The sequence below is a fragment of the Ambystoma mexicanum genome, chromosome 2q (assembly GCF_040938575.1).
Source record: "Ambystoma mexicanum isolate Mex_15411 chromosome 2q, UKY_AmexF1_1, whole genome shotgun sequence".
NCBI classification, from domain to species: Eukaryota; Metazoa; Chordata; class Amphibia; order Caudata; family Ambystomatidae; genus Ambystoma; species Ambystoma mexicanum.
In genome coordinates this window covers 104,745,642-104,761,840 of record NC_090924.1, presented here as the reverse complement: position 1 = coordinate 104,761,840, position 16,199 = coordinate 104,745,642, and the positions used below count along the sequence as shown (strand labels likewise).

Below are 16,199 nucleotides of genomic sequence, written 5' to 3'. Positions count from 1 at the left end.
AGTGCTCCAGGTCACCTAGCCTAAAAACACCTTTCATGGACATGCCCCCACCCCCCAAACCCTAGAGATCCAGAACCATCAAACAAAAGAAAACTGCATTTGAATATTATCACTTGTGTTCCTTGAGGTGGTATATTGGCCCAGCTCAAGTCGTCTGTTGGCCCCTGTGGTCCAACACTCTCCAAGTTGGCATTCTTTGTCTTGGTTTGACTTCTGAGTTTTCTGGCGTCAAGTTCGGCTGGGACCCTCTGGATATCTTCAGTGATCAATTTGTACTCCAATGACAGTACACCCACCCCACTCGAGATCGTACTCTTGTCATTCAGCCATTAGAGAGTGGATTGCACATTATGCATTCGCCAGTGTGGAGGCAAAGTCTCAAAGATCATAATTTGAGGTACCCATGCACACCATGCCAACTTTGAGCCTGGTCCAAAAAGCCTTTCCTCTAGGTTAATTGTGGAATCTGGCCAGGACGGACTGCAGCCCCCTTGCACTCACTCCTGCTCTGTGAGCAGGGTCAAAATCTTGGGTTCATCAATGACGTCATCCCTGAGCAGCTTAGCCACTTGGTTTATACTCGGAACCCCCTCCAGTTATTCCTCACTCCATTTTCAAAGTCAGTAATTTCCGTTTCTCTCCTTCCACATTCCAACACTATCCATCTGCATTTCCATCGTGGCTCTACTCCTTGAATACAAACTAGACCAGAGGGTCAGCTGGCTAAGTCTGACCCCGCCCACTTTTTCCCCATATCTCAGCTAGCAAGGAAGCAATGTCTTGACAGCCACTGGTTTCTTGCTCTTTCGCCATGACAGTTTGATGCATCCCCCGGCATAGACGTGGTGTACTGACACTTTTAGAGAGAAATAAGACTCACTGATGGGTTTGTGTGCTAGCAGGACTAGGGGATAGATTGCTATCCCCATAGCTATATATCTACTGGAGTGGTAAACCTTTCCATGTTGGCTACCTCCACGCCCTCAAGAGTCTTTAAGCCAGATGTCAGCTCTCCTGCTGGGCTGAAGCTGTAGTCGTGGCCAATTGCTGCTGGGTTATCCCACAAGGCCAGGATCCTGTCACCAGTGCAGTCCACCGAGAAGCCCCAATTCCACTAGGCCACACTTCTATCATGAAAGTATAAAGCCCTTAAGTCTCTTTGAATTGCTCTCCCCCACTTCTGTTCAACTGGTCGTTAATACTCCCATCTTCCCAGGCCACTGCCAAGGAAGCTTGGTGAGGTTGACACCACTCCCCGGATTAATCCCCAGCAGCTATCCCACAGTGCTGTGTAGCGCTCTTCGTGGACCCACTACCTTGTGGGATGTTGTGCAGCAGTGTAGTTAGCTCACCACTGCAGCAGTGGTGCAGTCTTGAGGTACCGCTAGAACTATGCCAGTGGAAATGTGTAGCATTCTTCTACATGTTGAATGTTAAGCATGGAACTTAGAATCTACAATGTGGAAGAAAGGATGCAGGCATGTGGGTCAGTTGAGAAGAGATGCTGGTGGGGTGTATAGGTTTTACAATAGAACATTTAAGCCACTTACCTGGAGGATCATTTCAGAATCTGTGTCCAGGCAGATATTCCTGCAAATCACAATCAATTAAATAGTCTCCTGGGGAGGTGGGTAGCGGGGGATCTTTTAGGTGGCTGACATCTGCATGGCCCCCTGGTATATTTGAAAGAATACTCTGCTAGTTTAACCTTAATGTGGCTCATTACTTTTAGGTCTGAAGGAGGCCAGTGATTGATTTATGAATCAAGTTCTGGCTAGGAACTTGAATTTAAAAATGTAAGGCAATCGGCCCTTGAGTCTCATTGGTTAAACCCACTGCTAGGTACCAATCTGCCCTGTATCTTCAGCGATACCATAGAACAGTTTACATCATGTAGCGCTTATCATGGAGACTGCAATTTCTTCAGTCGTGAAATTCCAAAGTCAATGTTATTGGCAATTAAATGGTCATTTAATCATGTGCCCATATTTAGCAGTCCCCTGTGCACATCTAGGCCAATGGCACTCTTAGAACCAATTCTAATCAGTCTTCAGAGACTTTACAGAACAAGCCTGGGTACCGAAACTCACATTCAAATCCATAAAAGGATAACAGCACAATTAAGCTAAAATGCACTATAAAAACAATTTGCCAGCGAGTGCAAGGACCTGGAAAGGGAAAACCAACAACTGAAAGGGCGACTTAATGCAGATGGTAGTCTCATGCATGGAAGATTAATTCCTTACTAAATTCACAAAGTTAGAGCAGTCATAAATTGCAGAGACAGCAAATGGTATTGAAAGGGGTGCAGTGGTGCAGTTTTATTGGAGGATTGATGAAATTATGATGCTATCCATCATAGCTCATAGGGATGAATGTAGGCCAAAATCCCTACATCAATGTGGAAAGACCAGAAGGTAGTCTCTGCAGAAATGTAGTCGGCTTCAAGTAGTGATTATGTGATCACTAGACTTCACCTTTAGGGTGCAGTGATCTGCACAGTCAACATACATTTCTGGGCACCAAAAAGTGAAAAATGCCATACCCATTAAAATCCTGGCAAGACCCCTGAAGTAGATGCTTTTTATTTACTGAATAAAATCCTAGTATTGACAAATATAGCAGATCTTTAGGCCGTTTGCATTGACATCAAGTTGGAGGCACTACACCAGTAGCATTTTCATCGCCCCTGCAGCATGCCCCATACTCGGTGACTAAGAAAACATTCAGAGCATAGTTCTAATCAGACTTGGGAGCAAAACAGTCAGACACGTAGTTATGGTGGAGGGAGTTTTATTTGGAAAGGTCATAACTGAAACCCAACACTGGGTGCACCATCAAATGTTGCATCATAAGTCAACGTTCATTTTAAAACTCCCCCCCCGGCCAATAACAGACTGGCAAGTTCAAAAACGTTTGATCTTTGTATTAAAACACAAACAGAAATCACGCCAATTTTTAGGACACTACAGCAATCTTTACCATCAAATTGTTACATCCAAGGAATTCAGTACTTTTCACAATGAAACCCCACGTGTAGCCTAAAGCTAGACGAGATATTATATATGCAGTCTGAATAACCGGGAGGGGAGGAATGAGTGGGGAGAAATTGAGAAACAGATCATATTTCAAGTATGACAAATTATCTTAATATAAATAAACATCAAGTGAAGAGGAAAAATTACAGTTCTAATATCTATACATAGATTACTTCAATGGCAAAAATGGTTGGAAAATTGCACACAGACAAGCTACCCCCCACGCCTGGACACTAGGCTAGGGAGCCCATCCAATTCATATTTAATAAGTACACACAGACATGGTCACTAACATACATTGCGCATTTACAAGAGATCCACTACCAAATTGAGACGACTGTACACATTGGAGATAAAATGGGCTGTTTTGCGTGCTTTGCTGCACGATGTGATACTCTGTGGTCAGATTAATTTCTTGCATGTTGGTTACACCCTTACTTTGTGGAAAGGATCAAAGCCACAATGAGACCGTAGAGACCCAAGACCTCAGCAAAAATGAGAATTAGAATCATGCCAACAAATAACCGGGGTTGCTGTGCAGTCCCTCGCACACCTGCATCACCCACGATGCCAATGGCAAAACCAGCAGCCAAGCCACTCAGGCCCACACTTAAGCCAGCTCCTAGGTGAAGGAAGCTCCTGTGGAATAAAAGAAAAAAAAAAAGTCAATGGCTTAGCAATTATATCAAAACCCAAATTAGCACATTGAACCCAGAGGTATCGGGGTGCTTAAGGTGGTTGGTTAGAGGGGGTTGCTTACATAGTAAATTACATACTAGTTACAATATGCATGGTAATTAACAGGAAGGTCGGTAATGCAAGGCTGCCAGGTCAGCTCTGGTAGGTTACATAGCAGGCAGTGCAAGGCTGACTGGTCCAGATGGTATGGGTGGCTGCATTGGGTGAAAGCCATTGAGTAGCAACAGCTCATGGTGTGAGGCAGTATCGGTACGTGGCAGAAAGGTCCCGGACAAATATGTCAGTCGCGAGAAGACATATAGGAGTATGCAGTTCGAAAAGTCATAGGGGGAGGATTGTGGCCCCCAAACACAGGTTACACCTTCATGACTGAGAAAGCTGCACCTGGCGTCTCTCTATGACTATGTCCCTGCTTTAATGTCAATTTTAAAGGGTGAAGCCTCCTTGCCTTAGTCGCAGCGGGAACGCAGCGAGTAAGTGAAAATGTAGCATTGCTGCAACAGACGGGTCCTTGAGTGTGGGCCACAGACGTTCACCTGCCGCCTCCCAGATTGGCTGCTCGTTCCTGAAGTAGCCCAATCACTGCTCGCTCCTGAAGTAGCCCAATCACAACGCGAGCAGGCAGCACACCAACTGCTTGTGGGTGAGGTGGCCATTTTTATATTCATTCTGAATCGGTAGGGCCAAGCGTAGACGAAACACTGCAGATCGCAGTTTTAAAAGCACATGGCACTCAAGTGAAGAAAGTTGCACGCTGCGTAGGAAGTAATGCGTGCCTTAATCCCCTGTCGGCCCCGACAAGACTCATGATCTTCCTTCGCAGAAACTATACATAGACATTATGTTTTGCAAATGGCCAAGCATTTGTACTTGGCTAAAGGACAAGGTGGTATTTGTACACTCCAGCCAAGGGCAATATGGTGCCAAGTAAGATACCTAGCTTTGCCCAGGGTTCATGCTAAAGCCACTCTGGCAGCTGCTGGGGGTACCAATACTTTTAGCACCTGTGGGGATGATAAATTTAAGCAGTGCAGACAAAAAAAAAGTCTTCATGGGGTAGGAATGGCACTCTAGCCACACCAAGCAGTGTGCTGCAGTGCAGTCAAGATGGGAGTGGTCAGGAAGGAAGAGTGCATAAGCTGCTAGACCTGGGCAGGGCAAGGACTGAACATAAGCAGCAGTCCGGGGAAACCACTGACTATATTGTAATCAAGTGCCCAAATGGCACCATCCTTACAACCAGTAGTCATTTTACGTGCTAAATGATAGTGACTTCTGTAGAGTGAAACCGTTCACTTCAACCAAATGGTCATGTGGAAATTAACAAGACATCTCATGAGGTTGGCTAATGCTTTAGGCATGATATCACTTACCTACAGCAAGTCCTAAAACAGGAAACCGTAGCTTCTAAACTTACAGAAACTGTTCACACCTACTACAGAGTAGGTTCTGATCCAGTTTTAAATTACTGATGGTCTAGGGAAATCTAATACCATCTGTAACGATTTTTCCCCTCCAACATATGCAACCCACATTCCCTTGCAACCTCATTTCAAAACATTGGGTGGGTGAACATAGGATAGAAATTATCCTATATTGTGAAGGCCGTGGAGAGTACTCATTCTCCATAAATCAACCATGCTACCATCACGTGAATCCTTGCATTTTAGATTATATTTTCAGCTTCACCACTAAACCTCCTCCCCACCTTTGCAGGAGCGCAATCCAGTAATTGACATTCACACATTCTTAAACATGCATGTGTAGTGAATGTTGGTCTAATCTAGTAGATTGTGGTGCTCCAATTTTATGCTCGTTGTGGGTCAGCTCTACACATCTGCATTTCAGCTGTCCATCGCTCTCTAGGTGGAAGACTGCTGAAACTCAATCTTCATGCAACACTTTTGAAGTGAATGTTTTTGCAAGGCAATGGTCTGATCAGCTTAGCTGTTAGTTCACCTGGTCATTTGGAGAATTGAAGTGATGGAGGTAAAAAGGAGCGGAGAGTCAGATGCAACAGCTGGGAGGAGGAAGAAAAAGGGGAGATTTGCCTATAGTGCATAGGTACAAAGTGTTACTAACAACCAGTTTTCCCATCATGGTACTGCACATTTGACTGCAGACATACCAGCTTGTTCAACCTTGTTTTGTGCCAATCTGCTGCAGGAAGGCGGCAGACTAACCTTGTAACAGCCCACCATCCTCAACCCGTGTGCAGCAAGGGTCTCTTAACGAGGGTGGCAGGCCTTAAATCCTTGCATGTCCCGGTGCAGACAATGCTGCTGTTCCTGAAGTCAGTTTCATGCCGAGGCCTCATGACCAGTCCAGAGAGGTACTGAGGGGTGCACAACAAGGTACGATTTTTTGGGATGTATATTACAATGCATTATCACCATTGTAGGGAGGTGCCAAGGTGAAGGGGGAATAGAACCCCCCTCCCAACACCAATGAAAATGCTCAGAATGCAGGCTTTCCTACAGCCAGTGTTCAGAGCATGCTCATTGGTGACTGCAGTTACCAGGGTGCCAATGAACAGTAATTAAAGTACTGGAACCTCAAAAATAAGACTCTGGAGCAGATTCTTGGCTGCAGTGCTCTAGAGTACTGACTTACTAAGCAAACCATCTACTTACCGATTCCATTTACTCTTGTAGGTTAGTCAGGCGCAAGTGCAGCCTTTGCGCAAAAGAGCTTAGGAATGCAAATGGCGATTGTAATTTGGTTCCTAGATGGAGAACGACTTTTTCTTAACTGTGCAAAGCAGTAAGCTTTTGCAGCACAAAACCAGTCATACCCTTCCTTTTGCAGAAAAAATGTGGGGTGATTACTCTAACGGATACAAATATAAGTGGCACTCGAAACTGCAAGGTCCCAGTACATTCAATTAAAACATGCCGGAATTCTGCCTGGCCTTTGTTGCAAAAACTAAACATCCTGCTCTTGCTGGCACCCCTTCCAATATTAGTGCCCCATTGCATAGGATACTAATCAAAGGTAAATCTCGATCAGACAGGGAAAAGTTCTCAAATAACCTGCTAGGGTTCGGTTCCCAAGTGAACATGTGAAGGGTGTTGGTGTATAGGAATCGAGTGATTTGGTGGAGATCCAATCTGCCTCATACTCAAGGGATCCAATTTTCTGCACTTAAAAAATGTGCACGTGTTAGAGGAAAGTAGACTCAACTTCATAAATTTAAAAACGGGGGGACATGTTCCATCTTAGCCACACCACCATAGGGTTAAGGCCCAACCAATATCTGCCACACCCATAGAAAGTGCCAGAACTCTGCCATAGAATTCAATCCATCTGTTTCAGGCAGCAACTTTTGCATTCTAAAAGCTCACCAATTGAGCAGCTGTGAAACGACCACCTGTGTTTCACCCTACATTTGGGCAGCATGTACCAAAATCTTTAGAACGAAAGATTATTTATTAAAAATGAGCAGCCGTAGAGATCAACAAATCCTTGTATAGTCAGTGTATAGCCCTCTGAAGACCAATGGCAGTACAGGCAAACACCAGGATGTTAGCATACAAACATTGAATATGTGCTTGGCCAGTTGCCACTGTTTAACAGCAGAGCTCTATAGCCATACTACTTTATGCCCACACCCATTTGAGAGTCCTGCAATTCGCCCACTGCTGCAAAGGTCTTCTAAAGCACCTACCTCTGCAGATCCCCGACCTTACCCTTTCTGTACTGCTCAGCCCAGATCTTGCATCCATCAACACAAGCTCCTATCTAACACTGCTTGGCACCATGCACCCACTGCAGCTACACTCCCATAAAAGCTCCTTCCCACGGCCCTCACTCCTGCCATACACCCCACCCGCCCTCCCCAGAGGCCTTTATTTCACCTTCTGCATTCTCACCTCCTCCCCCGAGGCATACACCATACTGTGGTTTCACCCTGTCGCAGATCACCACCACACTTTAATTCATGCCCACAGATAGTGGTGCAAAGTATCCTAGACCACTCATTTGCCAACTTCACTACCAAGATCCCCATCACTGGCAAACTGGTCCCTGCTCCCCTCATCCATTGTCTGTCACCCATGAAGCTGGACCTGGCTCCCCTGCAGCTTTGATAAAGATGCTACAAGTAGTTCAGACCATCCTTCCCCCCCCCCCAATTTCTACATGGCTACCAAACTCCACTGTCATTTAGCAGCAGTATACACCACGCACAGCTATTCCTGAAACCGTATCATGTGAAACACTATGAATAGCCTCCCAATAGCGACCAGTCACTAAAAAGCCTGGTTTCTAAAACCAAGGTTTAAAAGCCTACATCTAGCTAAATAAACAAACCTATGCCACCACTACAAATGTGCACACCACAGCCATCCTGGCTCACGACCTTTATATTCTTATCATGGCTCTAGACATCCTTGCCATCACAAAACCATGGCTAAATTCAGTACCACAATAACCGATATCCTTTCAGTCAAACTGACCATCTCCGACACCATCACTCCTTTGTTGCCCCCAACCCGCTCCTAATTTACCTTATACAAATCTTGGGAGCCCACTTCTAAAACAATTATCCTAGGTGATTTTTAACCTGGAATACAACAACCCGACCGAACAAACAGCCATGTCAGTAGCTAATTGGCTTGGTGCGCGAGGATGCCTACGTGTCGGCGCACCCAATCGCAATAACGTCACATCATAGATTGTATTGCAGCCCTCATCTGCCAGGTCACTGTAAGGTCTAACAGCACATAGTGCACTTCACAATCTCTCCCATCAGGCATTCCACACCCGCCACCCTATCGCTGCCCCACTCTGGCCTGCAGCTCCAGAAACCTTGCTCAGCTCTCAACCAGCCCGAATATACTTGCTGACCTGTACTTCAGCCACTGTTGAAGTGTTAGTGCCACAAAAATCCAAATCATTAGCAAACTTATGGTTCTCTTCAGACCCCCCCAGCTCCCCTCCCCTCCAAGTGCTCAATGCAAAAACCTACAATATTGTTAGTTATTTTGCATTTATATAGCGCCTTATATACCATTGGTATGGTCTAAAGGCGCTGGTAGGTTGAACGCCCTTGGGAACCGAAGTTCGGGTCAGTAGAGAGGGTGAAGAGAGTCAAAAGGTGCGTGTGCGCACAAGGTATGTGTGCAGCTGGTGCGGAGTTAATGTGGTAGCTGCTTCTTAGCGGTAGGTGTGGTGGTTGAGAGGTCAGGAGAATGTGTTCGCTCTGGCAGAATTTATCCAGCTCGAGTGTGGCTGCGTTAGGCCTGAGGAGAAACGCCTGGCTGGGGGTGTAAAACCAGCGGTGGTTACTTAGAGTGATGGGGAGTGAGCGGGAGATGTTGATATGAGAACAGTTATACCGAATGGTGTCATAGTATCCCTGTGTTCTATTTGAGTGGTGGTGTAAAGAGGAGAGTAGGCGTGGGGTGTGGTATGATATATGTTCTTTCAAATGTTCCCGCATACCAATGCATATTATGTACGTCACGCAATTTATGCGATCAGGTACACACTCGCGCATTCATAGTTCGTCTTGGGTGCTCTAGTCTATCCCTCATTTTCAGTGTGCTTCATGCATGCTCTCATGTGTTCCATATGCATGCACTCCCGTCCTCCTCGCGCATGCACTCCAGTCTGCCTATGCGCTCATCCGGTCTGCACGCTCATCCGGTCTGCTCTACGCAGGCATCCGCTCTACGCAGGCATCCGCTCTACGCAGGCATCCGCACCACATGTTCTCGTCCGCTCTACATACATTCGTCCGCGCCATACAATCTTTCGCATCCAAACCCGTCCACACCCTTGTTCAATCCGCATGCTCATCGGATCCACACACTCATCTGGTCTATCCACTTATCGGCACAACATACTACTCGTCTGCTTGATATATTACTCGACCGCTCTACGTATTTGTCGGTTTACATTCGTCCGCTCCCCTCATTCATCCCTTCTATGAATTCACCCGTTCTACATACTGATCCGCTCCACCCATTCGTCCGCTCCACCCATTCGTCCGCTCCACCCATTCGTCCGCTCCACCCATTCGTCCGCTCCACCCATTCGTCCGCTCCACCCATTCGTCCGCTCCACCCATTCGTCCGCTCCACCCATTCGTCCGCTCCACCCATTCGTCCGCTCCACCCATTCGTCCGTTCCACACACAGACACATACACATCTGTTCTGCAAATTTATCCGTTCCATGTATTGACCCCCTCCACACACTTGTCGGCACCATATTCACTCACTCCAGATATTTATCAGCACCAGACTCATCCATTCCATACACTCATTTGCTCCACCTTCTCATCTGTTCCACACATTTGTCCTCTCTACATACTCGTCCGTTCTATGTACACCGCTCTCCTTATCGTGCTCGTCCGATCCATTCGTTCATCCGTTCTACGTATTCGTCGGCTCTGTTCTACGTATTCGTCTGTTCCACACACTTTTCTGCTCTGCGTACTCGTACGCTCTGCCCCACACTCAGCCATGCCCCACACTCAGCCATTCTCTCCTCCGCCCTCATCCTCTTCATTCATCAGCTCTCGACACTCATCTGATCCACGTGGTCATGCGCTCTACAATCATTTGCTCCCCACACTTGTACGCTCCCCACACTCGTACGCTCCCCACATTTCTTCGCTCTCTATGTGCCTCTGTTCTCAGCGCTCTTGCGCTCTGCACGTCCTTCTGCTCTACACATAACCGCTCTCCGTACTCAGCCGCTCTCTACAATCATTTGATTCCACATCTATTTGTTCTTATTATTCATCCGCTCACCACACTCAACCATCCTCCAGGCTCATCTGCCAACAGCATTTATCATCCATACTCATTCGCTCTTTTCACTCATCCACTCGTGCCCTCCACGCTCATCCGCTCTCCACTTTCCTTTTATTCAGTGATTCTTTTTCTATTTAATCATTTCCCTGTTTAGATCTACCTTATTCGTTTTAGTTCTGTTTGTCAGTGTAGGTTATAATCTGGTTAGTATAGCCGGTTTTTTTTTTTTTTTTTTTTGGTGGTTTGTTAGGTCGGTGTTATTGTGATGATGCTGGTTTGGGGCCGGTTGGTTTTGGGGAAGAGCCAGGTTTTCAGTAGTTTGCGGAAGGCCGTTAAGTCCTGAGTTAGGCGGATGTGGGGAGGGAGCGAGTTCCACAGGGTTGGGGCCAGGGCTGAGAATGATGCTCCGCCTAACCTGACTGAGTTTGTTTTAGGAATTACTAGGAGGCCGGCTGAGCTTGATCTAAGGGTGCGGGTAGGGTGATAAGGTATTAGCTTTTTTTTAAGATAACGGGGTCCAGTTTTATGTAGAGCTCGATGGGTGAGGCATAGAGTTTTGAAAGCCACCCTACGGGCTACCGGAAGCCAGTGCAGTGTCTTGAGGGCTGGGGATACGTGGTCCCTTGGACCGAGCGCAAGAAGCACTTTGGCTGCTGCGTTTTGTGCCCTGTAGTTTATTCAGTTGGTAGGCATGAATTCCGAGGTAAAGGGGTTACCATAGTCCAGTCGTGATATGACGGATCGCGGAGACTCTGTTGGGGAATGAGAGATATGGAAAGATGCGCCTAAGGTTTTTGAGGTGGTAGTGGCAGGACTTTGAGACATTGTTGACTTGGCGCGAGAATGTTAGGTCGGAGTCTAGGGTGCACCCAAGATTTGTTACTGTTTTAGAGGGGGTCGGTGAGTTGCCCATGGCGGGTGGCCAGGGTAGTGGGTGCGGAAGAAAATCTGAGTTGCCGCAGACCATGATTTCTGTTTTGGAGGGGTTTAACAGGAGGTGGCTTTGGGTCATCCAGCGTTCGATGTTAAGGAGGCAAGAGGTCAGGTCAGGTTGGGAGTTGGGTTTCGAGTTTAGGAATTTTAGAATTAGTCGAGTGTCATCTGCGTAATTGTAACACAGGATGTTGTGAGCACGAATTATTGGTGGGAGGGTGATCAGGTAGAGATTGAACAGGAGGGCGGATAGACATGCTCCTTGTGGGACTCCTGTGTCAACTGGTCGAGCTTGTGATGTAAAGTTGGAGAGTGTCGTTATTTGGTGCCTGTCTTTGAGGAATGAGGCTATCCATTTAAGGGCAGTTCCACGGATTCCTAGGGAGTGGAGGCAGTCAAGGAGTATTGAGTGATTGATCGTGTCAAAGGCGGCTGATAGGTCGAGAAGGATTAGTGCAGCGCATCCTGCAGAGTCAGCAGTCATTTTAAGGTCATCCCAGATCGAGGTTAGGGTGGTTTCAGTTCCGTGGCAAGATCTGAATCGTGATTGGGCGGGGTCTAGGAGATTGTTGGCTTCAACAAAGGCATTTAGTTGGGAGTAGGCTGTTCGGTCAATGAGTTTGGCAAGGAACCTGGTGTTAGAGATGGGGCGGTAGTTTTTTGTGTCGAGTGAGGGTTTTTTTAATCAGAGGTTTGACGTGCACCAATTTGAATGCATCTGGAAAGATACCGGAAGAAAGGGAGGCGTTTGATAGATCTTGCGTGTTCTCCTGCGCAGGTGGAGGCAAAGATTTCTTTAAGGGTTGTGGCTGGGCAAAGGTCCAGTGGTGATCCAGATGGTTTGCGGTCGGATAGGAGTTTGAGAAATTGTTCTGGTGATATTGGACTGAAGGATTCGAACGTTGGTTGCGTAGGGGGGGGTCGCAGTTGGTGGGCTGGCCGGTACGGGCTGAGGATTGCCTGGTGGTTGTAAGAGAGCCAGTTTGGTGGTCAGAGTTTTTGTCCTTTCGATGGCCGTGGAGTAGAAGTGGAGGGAAAGTGAGTTACATAGTGATTGTGACGCGGTCGGGATGGTTGTGTTACATGCCGGTTTGGTGAATTCGGAGATAATTTTGTGAAGTTCTTTGCATGGGTTTTTGCAGTTTAGGATTCGTGAGTTGTAGTGGGCTTTTTTTGCTTTCCGGATTTCGGCTTTGTACCGATACAGGTGTCGGGCCAAGGTGGTCCTGTTGTCATGGGTTTTCTCTTTATGCCATTTGCGTTCTAGGTATTTGTATTGTCGTTTAGTGTTCTTTAACTCAGGAGTGAACCATCTGGGGAAAAGGCCAAGTCGGGTTGATGGTTTGCACGAGGGGGTCAGGCGCATCAGGGATGAGTTGAGCCATGAATCAAAGGCCTCAGGGGTTAGTTGGTTGTTGAGATGGCAGGTAGGTTGTGGAGACTGGAGGAGTGCCTCAGCTAGGTCCGGGGTGATTATTAGTTTCTTCCAGCTTTTGCGTATGTTCGGAGGTTCAGATAAGAGTATGGGAAGGGGTTCAGGTGAGTGGATGGCGAACGAGAGAATGAAGTGGTCGGATCAGATGATAGGTGTGGGCGGCATTAGATGAATCAGTGTGTTGGAGCTGAAGATGGCATCAAGAGTGTGTCCTTTATAATGAGTCGGGCCGTTTATGTGGGGTTGGAGATTAATTGCATCAAAACCGTCAATCAGGGAGTATGTCATGGGGTTGGTGGGAATGTCGAGCCATATGTTGAAGTCTCCAAGAAGGGTGAGGTTGGGATGGTTTAGTTGGAGGGTGGAGATGGAATCGCAAAGGTTGTTTGCGAAGTGTCTATCGTAGCCAGGGGGCCTGTAGATTATTAGGAAGCTGTACGAGAGCGAAGGGGAGAGGTATAGTTTAACAAGGAGCGATTCGCAGGATGGAATGGAGGGTTGGTTGTCAATGATTGAGGCGCGGAAGAGGGATTTGAAGACGAATGCTACCCCTCCTCCCCTGGACGTGCGGTTCAGTGGGATGAGGTAGTAGTCCGGAGGAAAGGCTTCATTAGCGATTGGGCCGAAGTCATCAGAGAACCAGGTTTCAGTGATGAAAACTAGGTCTGGCAGAGGTGAGGAGGTCAAAGATGGAATGTCTGTTTTTTGCTACTGATCGGGCGTTAAATAGGATGCAGTTCACATCGGCAGCTAAGGATGGTCTCGGGGCGGTGACGGGGGGCGTGGACGGAAGAGGGTGGGTGATGAGATGGGATAGTGGGCGAGCAGTGAGATTGGCAGGGTTCGGGTGGGGTTGGGAGGCTGCGTGTGATAGGATGGTCGGGTTTTGGTTGGGGGTTTGAAAGAGGGATGTTGGCGGTTAGGAGTTGGAGTTGATGAGAAATCGAGGGAGAGGGGTTTCAGGCAGGGAGAAGCCGCGGGGGAAGGAGGGGATTGCGGGATAGAGGTGATGGGTCGAGACAGGGGAGGCGAGGAGTGCTGTGAGATTGAGGGGGACCAAGAACGTTTCCTCTTTAGTTTCTTTGCTGTGACTGGTGTGTGGGAGAGAGTGGGGGGGGGGGGGGGTCGGAGGGTGAGCAGGAGGCAGCTTCGGTTCTTGCTAGGGCTAGCCGTGCAGTTTTTAGGGAGAGGAAAGGGTGTGGTCGGGGGGAGGGTGGCAGGGGTATGAGGGGAGGGCGGGAGGTGGGTGATTGCAGGGTGGGGTGTGCTAGGTATGGTGGAGCGGGTATGGGAAATGCTGGTGGGTCGGGGTGGGGTTCAGGGGATGAGTGGGTGATTCGCCATCGTGCTCCCCTGGCTTGGTGTTTGGAGAGGGGAAAGTGAGGGAGGGTGAGGGGGTTTGGGAGGGGCAGGATGGGAAGGAGGACAGATCGGAGGAAGGGGGTGGTCCATGGGAGATGTGACTGATTCTGGTGGAGTGGGTGCACTCATGATTGGTGTAAGCTTTAAGGTTGGTTTAGGAGGGCTTTCTGATTGTAGTTCTAAGATCGGTGATGAGACGCTTTTAGGTACACTCCAAGGTTCAACTGCTCAAAGATGGTATTAGGTTTATTTGGTGCTTTTCTAGTAGAGTTGTAGATCGAGATTATTTTAGTTTATTGGGTACACTTCTAAGTTCGTTTGTCCCCAAGGAGGATATTCGGTCAGCCTCTAGATTCTATTTGCTTAGAGGGGGTGTTAAATTATTAGTCATAGTTTTAGATTCTATATTATACAGTGGTACTGTTGGTTATACTGATAGGATTGAGTAGGGCACGGTAGTGGTGGACTTCAATTCACCTTTATACAGGGACGGTGTTTTGCATGGATCTAAATCAACTTTGTAGTCACCATTTTAGATTCTACATTGCGCAGTTATACTGTTAGTTATTTCTAAGTTAGAGTTGCATAGACAGGTTGTTGGGCGCACTTCTAGATTCACAAATTAGCCTGTTGGGTACACTTCTAGAAGCAGCTTCTAAACGCGCTTCTGGATTCAACTTTTCTGAGGGGCTATTGGGCACACTTCTAAGTGCACTTTTAAGGTCAACTTTCCACAGAGAGGCAGTTGGACACTTTCTAAATGCAGCTTTTAAATGCAGTTCTAAGTTCAGCTTTCCCATGTATAGGATCGCATAGGAAATGCAATTTTCTCAGAGAGGCTATTGGGCGCGACTTCAGAGTATAATTGCAAACACTTCTAAATGCAACTTTCGTCTGAGGGGCTATTGGGCGCGACTCCTAAGTGCAGTTGGGAACATTAATAAACTACTACATGTAATTTCTTAGAGAGGCTATTTGGCGCAGTTTCAGAATACAAGTGGGGGCACTTCAAATGCAACTTTCCTGAGAGAGGCTATTGGGCGCAACACCTAAATGCAATTGGGAACACTATTAAATGCAATTGGGGGCGCTACTAAAAGCAACTTTCCTCAGAGAGGCTATTGGGCGTAACTTCAGAATGCAGTTGGGAACAGTTCTAAATGTAACTTTCCTCAGAGAGGCTATTGGGCGCAACACCTAAATGCAATTGGGAATACTATTAAACTGTAATGGGGACACTACTTAATGCAATTTGGGAACACTTCTAAATGCAACTTTCCTCAGGGAGGCTGTTGGGCGTAACTTCGGAATGTAATTGGGAGTACTTCTAAACGCAGTTGAGAACACTTCTAAATGCAGCTTTCCTCAGAGAGGCTATTGGGTGCAACACCTAGGTCCAATTGGGAACACTGCTAATGCAATTGGGAACACTTCTAAATGCAACTTTCCTCAGAGAGGCTATTGGGTGCAACTTTTAAATGCAGTTGAGAACACTTCTAAATGCAGTTGAGAACACTTCTAAATGCAGTTGAGAACACTTCTAAATGCAGTTGAGAACACTTCTAAATGCAACTTTCCTCAGAGAGGCAATTGGGCGCAACTTCTAAATGCAGTTGAGAACACTTCTAAATGCAGTTGAGAACACTTCTAAATGCAGTTGAGAACACTTCTAAATGCAGTTGAGAACACTTCTAAATGCAGTTGAGAACACTTCTAAATGCAACTTTCCTCAGAGAGGCTATTGGGTGCAACTTCTAAATGCAATTGGGAACAATGCAATGCTGGGATTCCGAGTTTAACTATAGAGGGATTGATGCTGTGTTAGAGGGGTAGTAGGGTAGTATGGCCTGAAGTAGTTGCTTCTGGCCCTGCCCTTGCCACACTTGTTGTTGGCTTCTTGCTTCTCCTGCGGATACCTGCAGATACGATCTGGAGCCGTCTAGTTGGAGCCGTCCTTTGCCTTGGGGTC

At 47.1% G+C, this 16,199-nt stretch overlaps 1 protein-coding gene across 1 annotated transcript in view; it reads right to left on the bottom strand.

Moving 5' to 3' along the window:
* Nucleotides 1-2,776: 2,776 nt before the first annotated feature.
* Nucleotides 2,777-16,199, bottom strand: part of LOC138569193 (V-type proton ATPase 16 kDa proteolipid subunit c) — a 63,104-nt gene continuing 49,681 nt past the window's right edge. Inside the window, exon 3 of the mRNA XM_069646952.1 lies at nucleotides 2,777-3,677. Coding sequence (XP_069503053.1) covers nucleotides 3,473-3,677 — 205 coding nt within the window. The 3' untranslated portion in view covers nucleotides 2,777-3,472. The remainder of the gene's footprint in view (nucleotides 3,678-16,199) is intronic.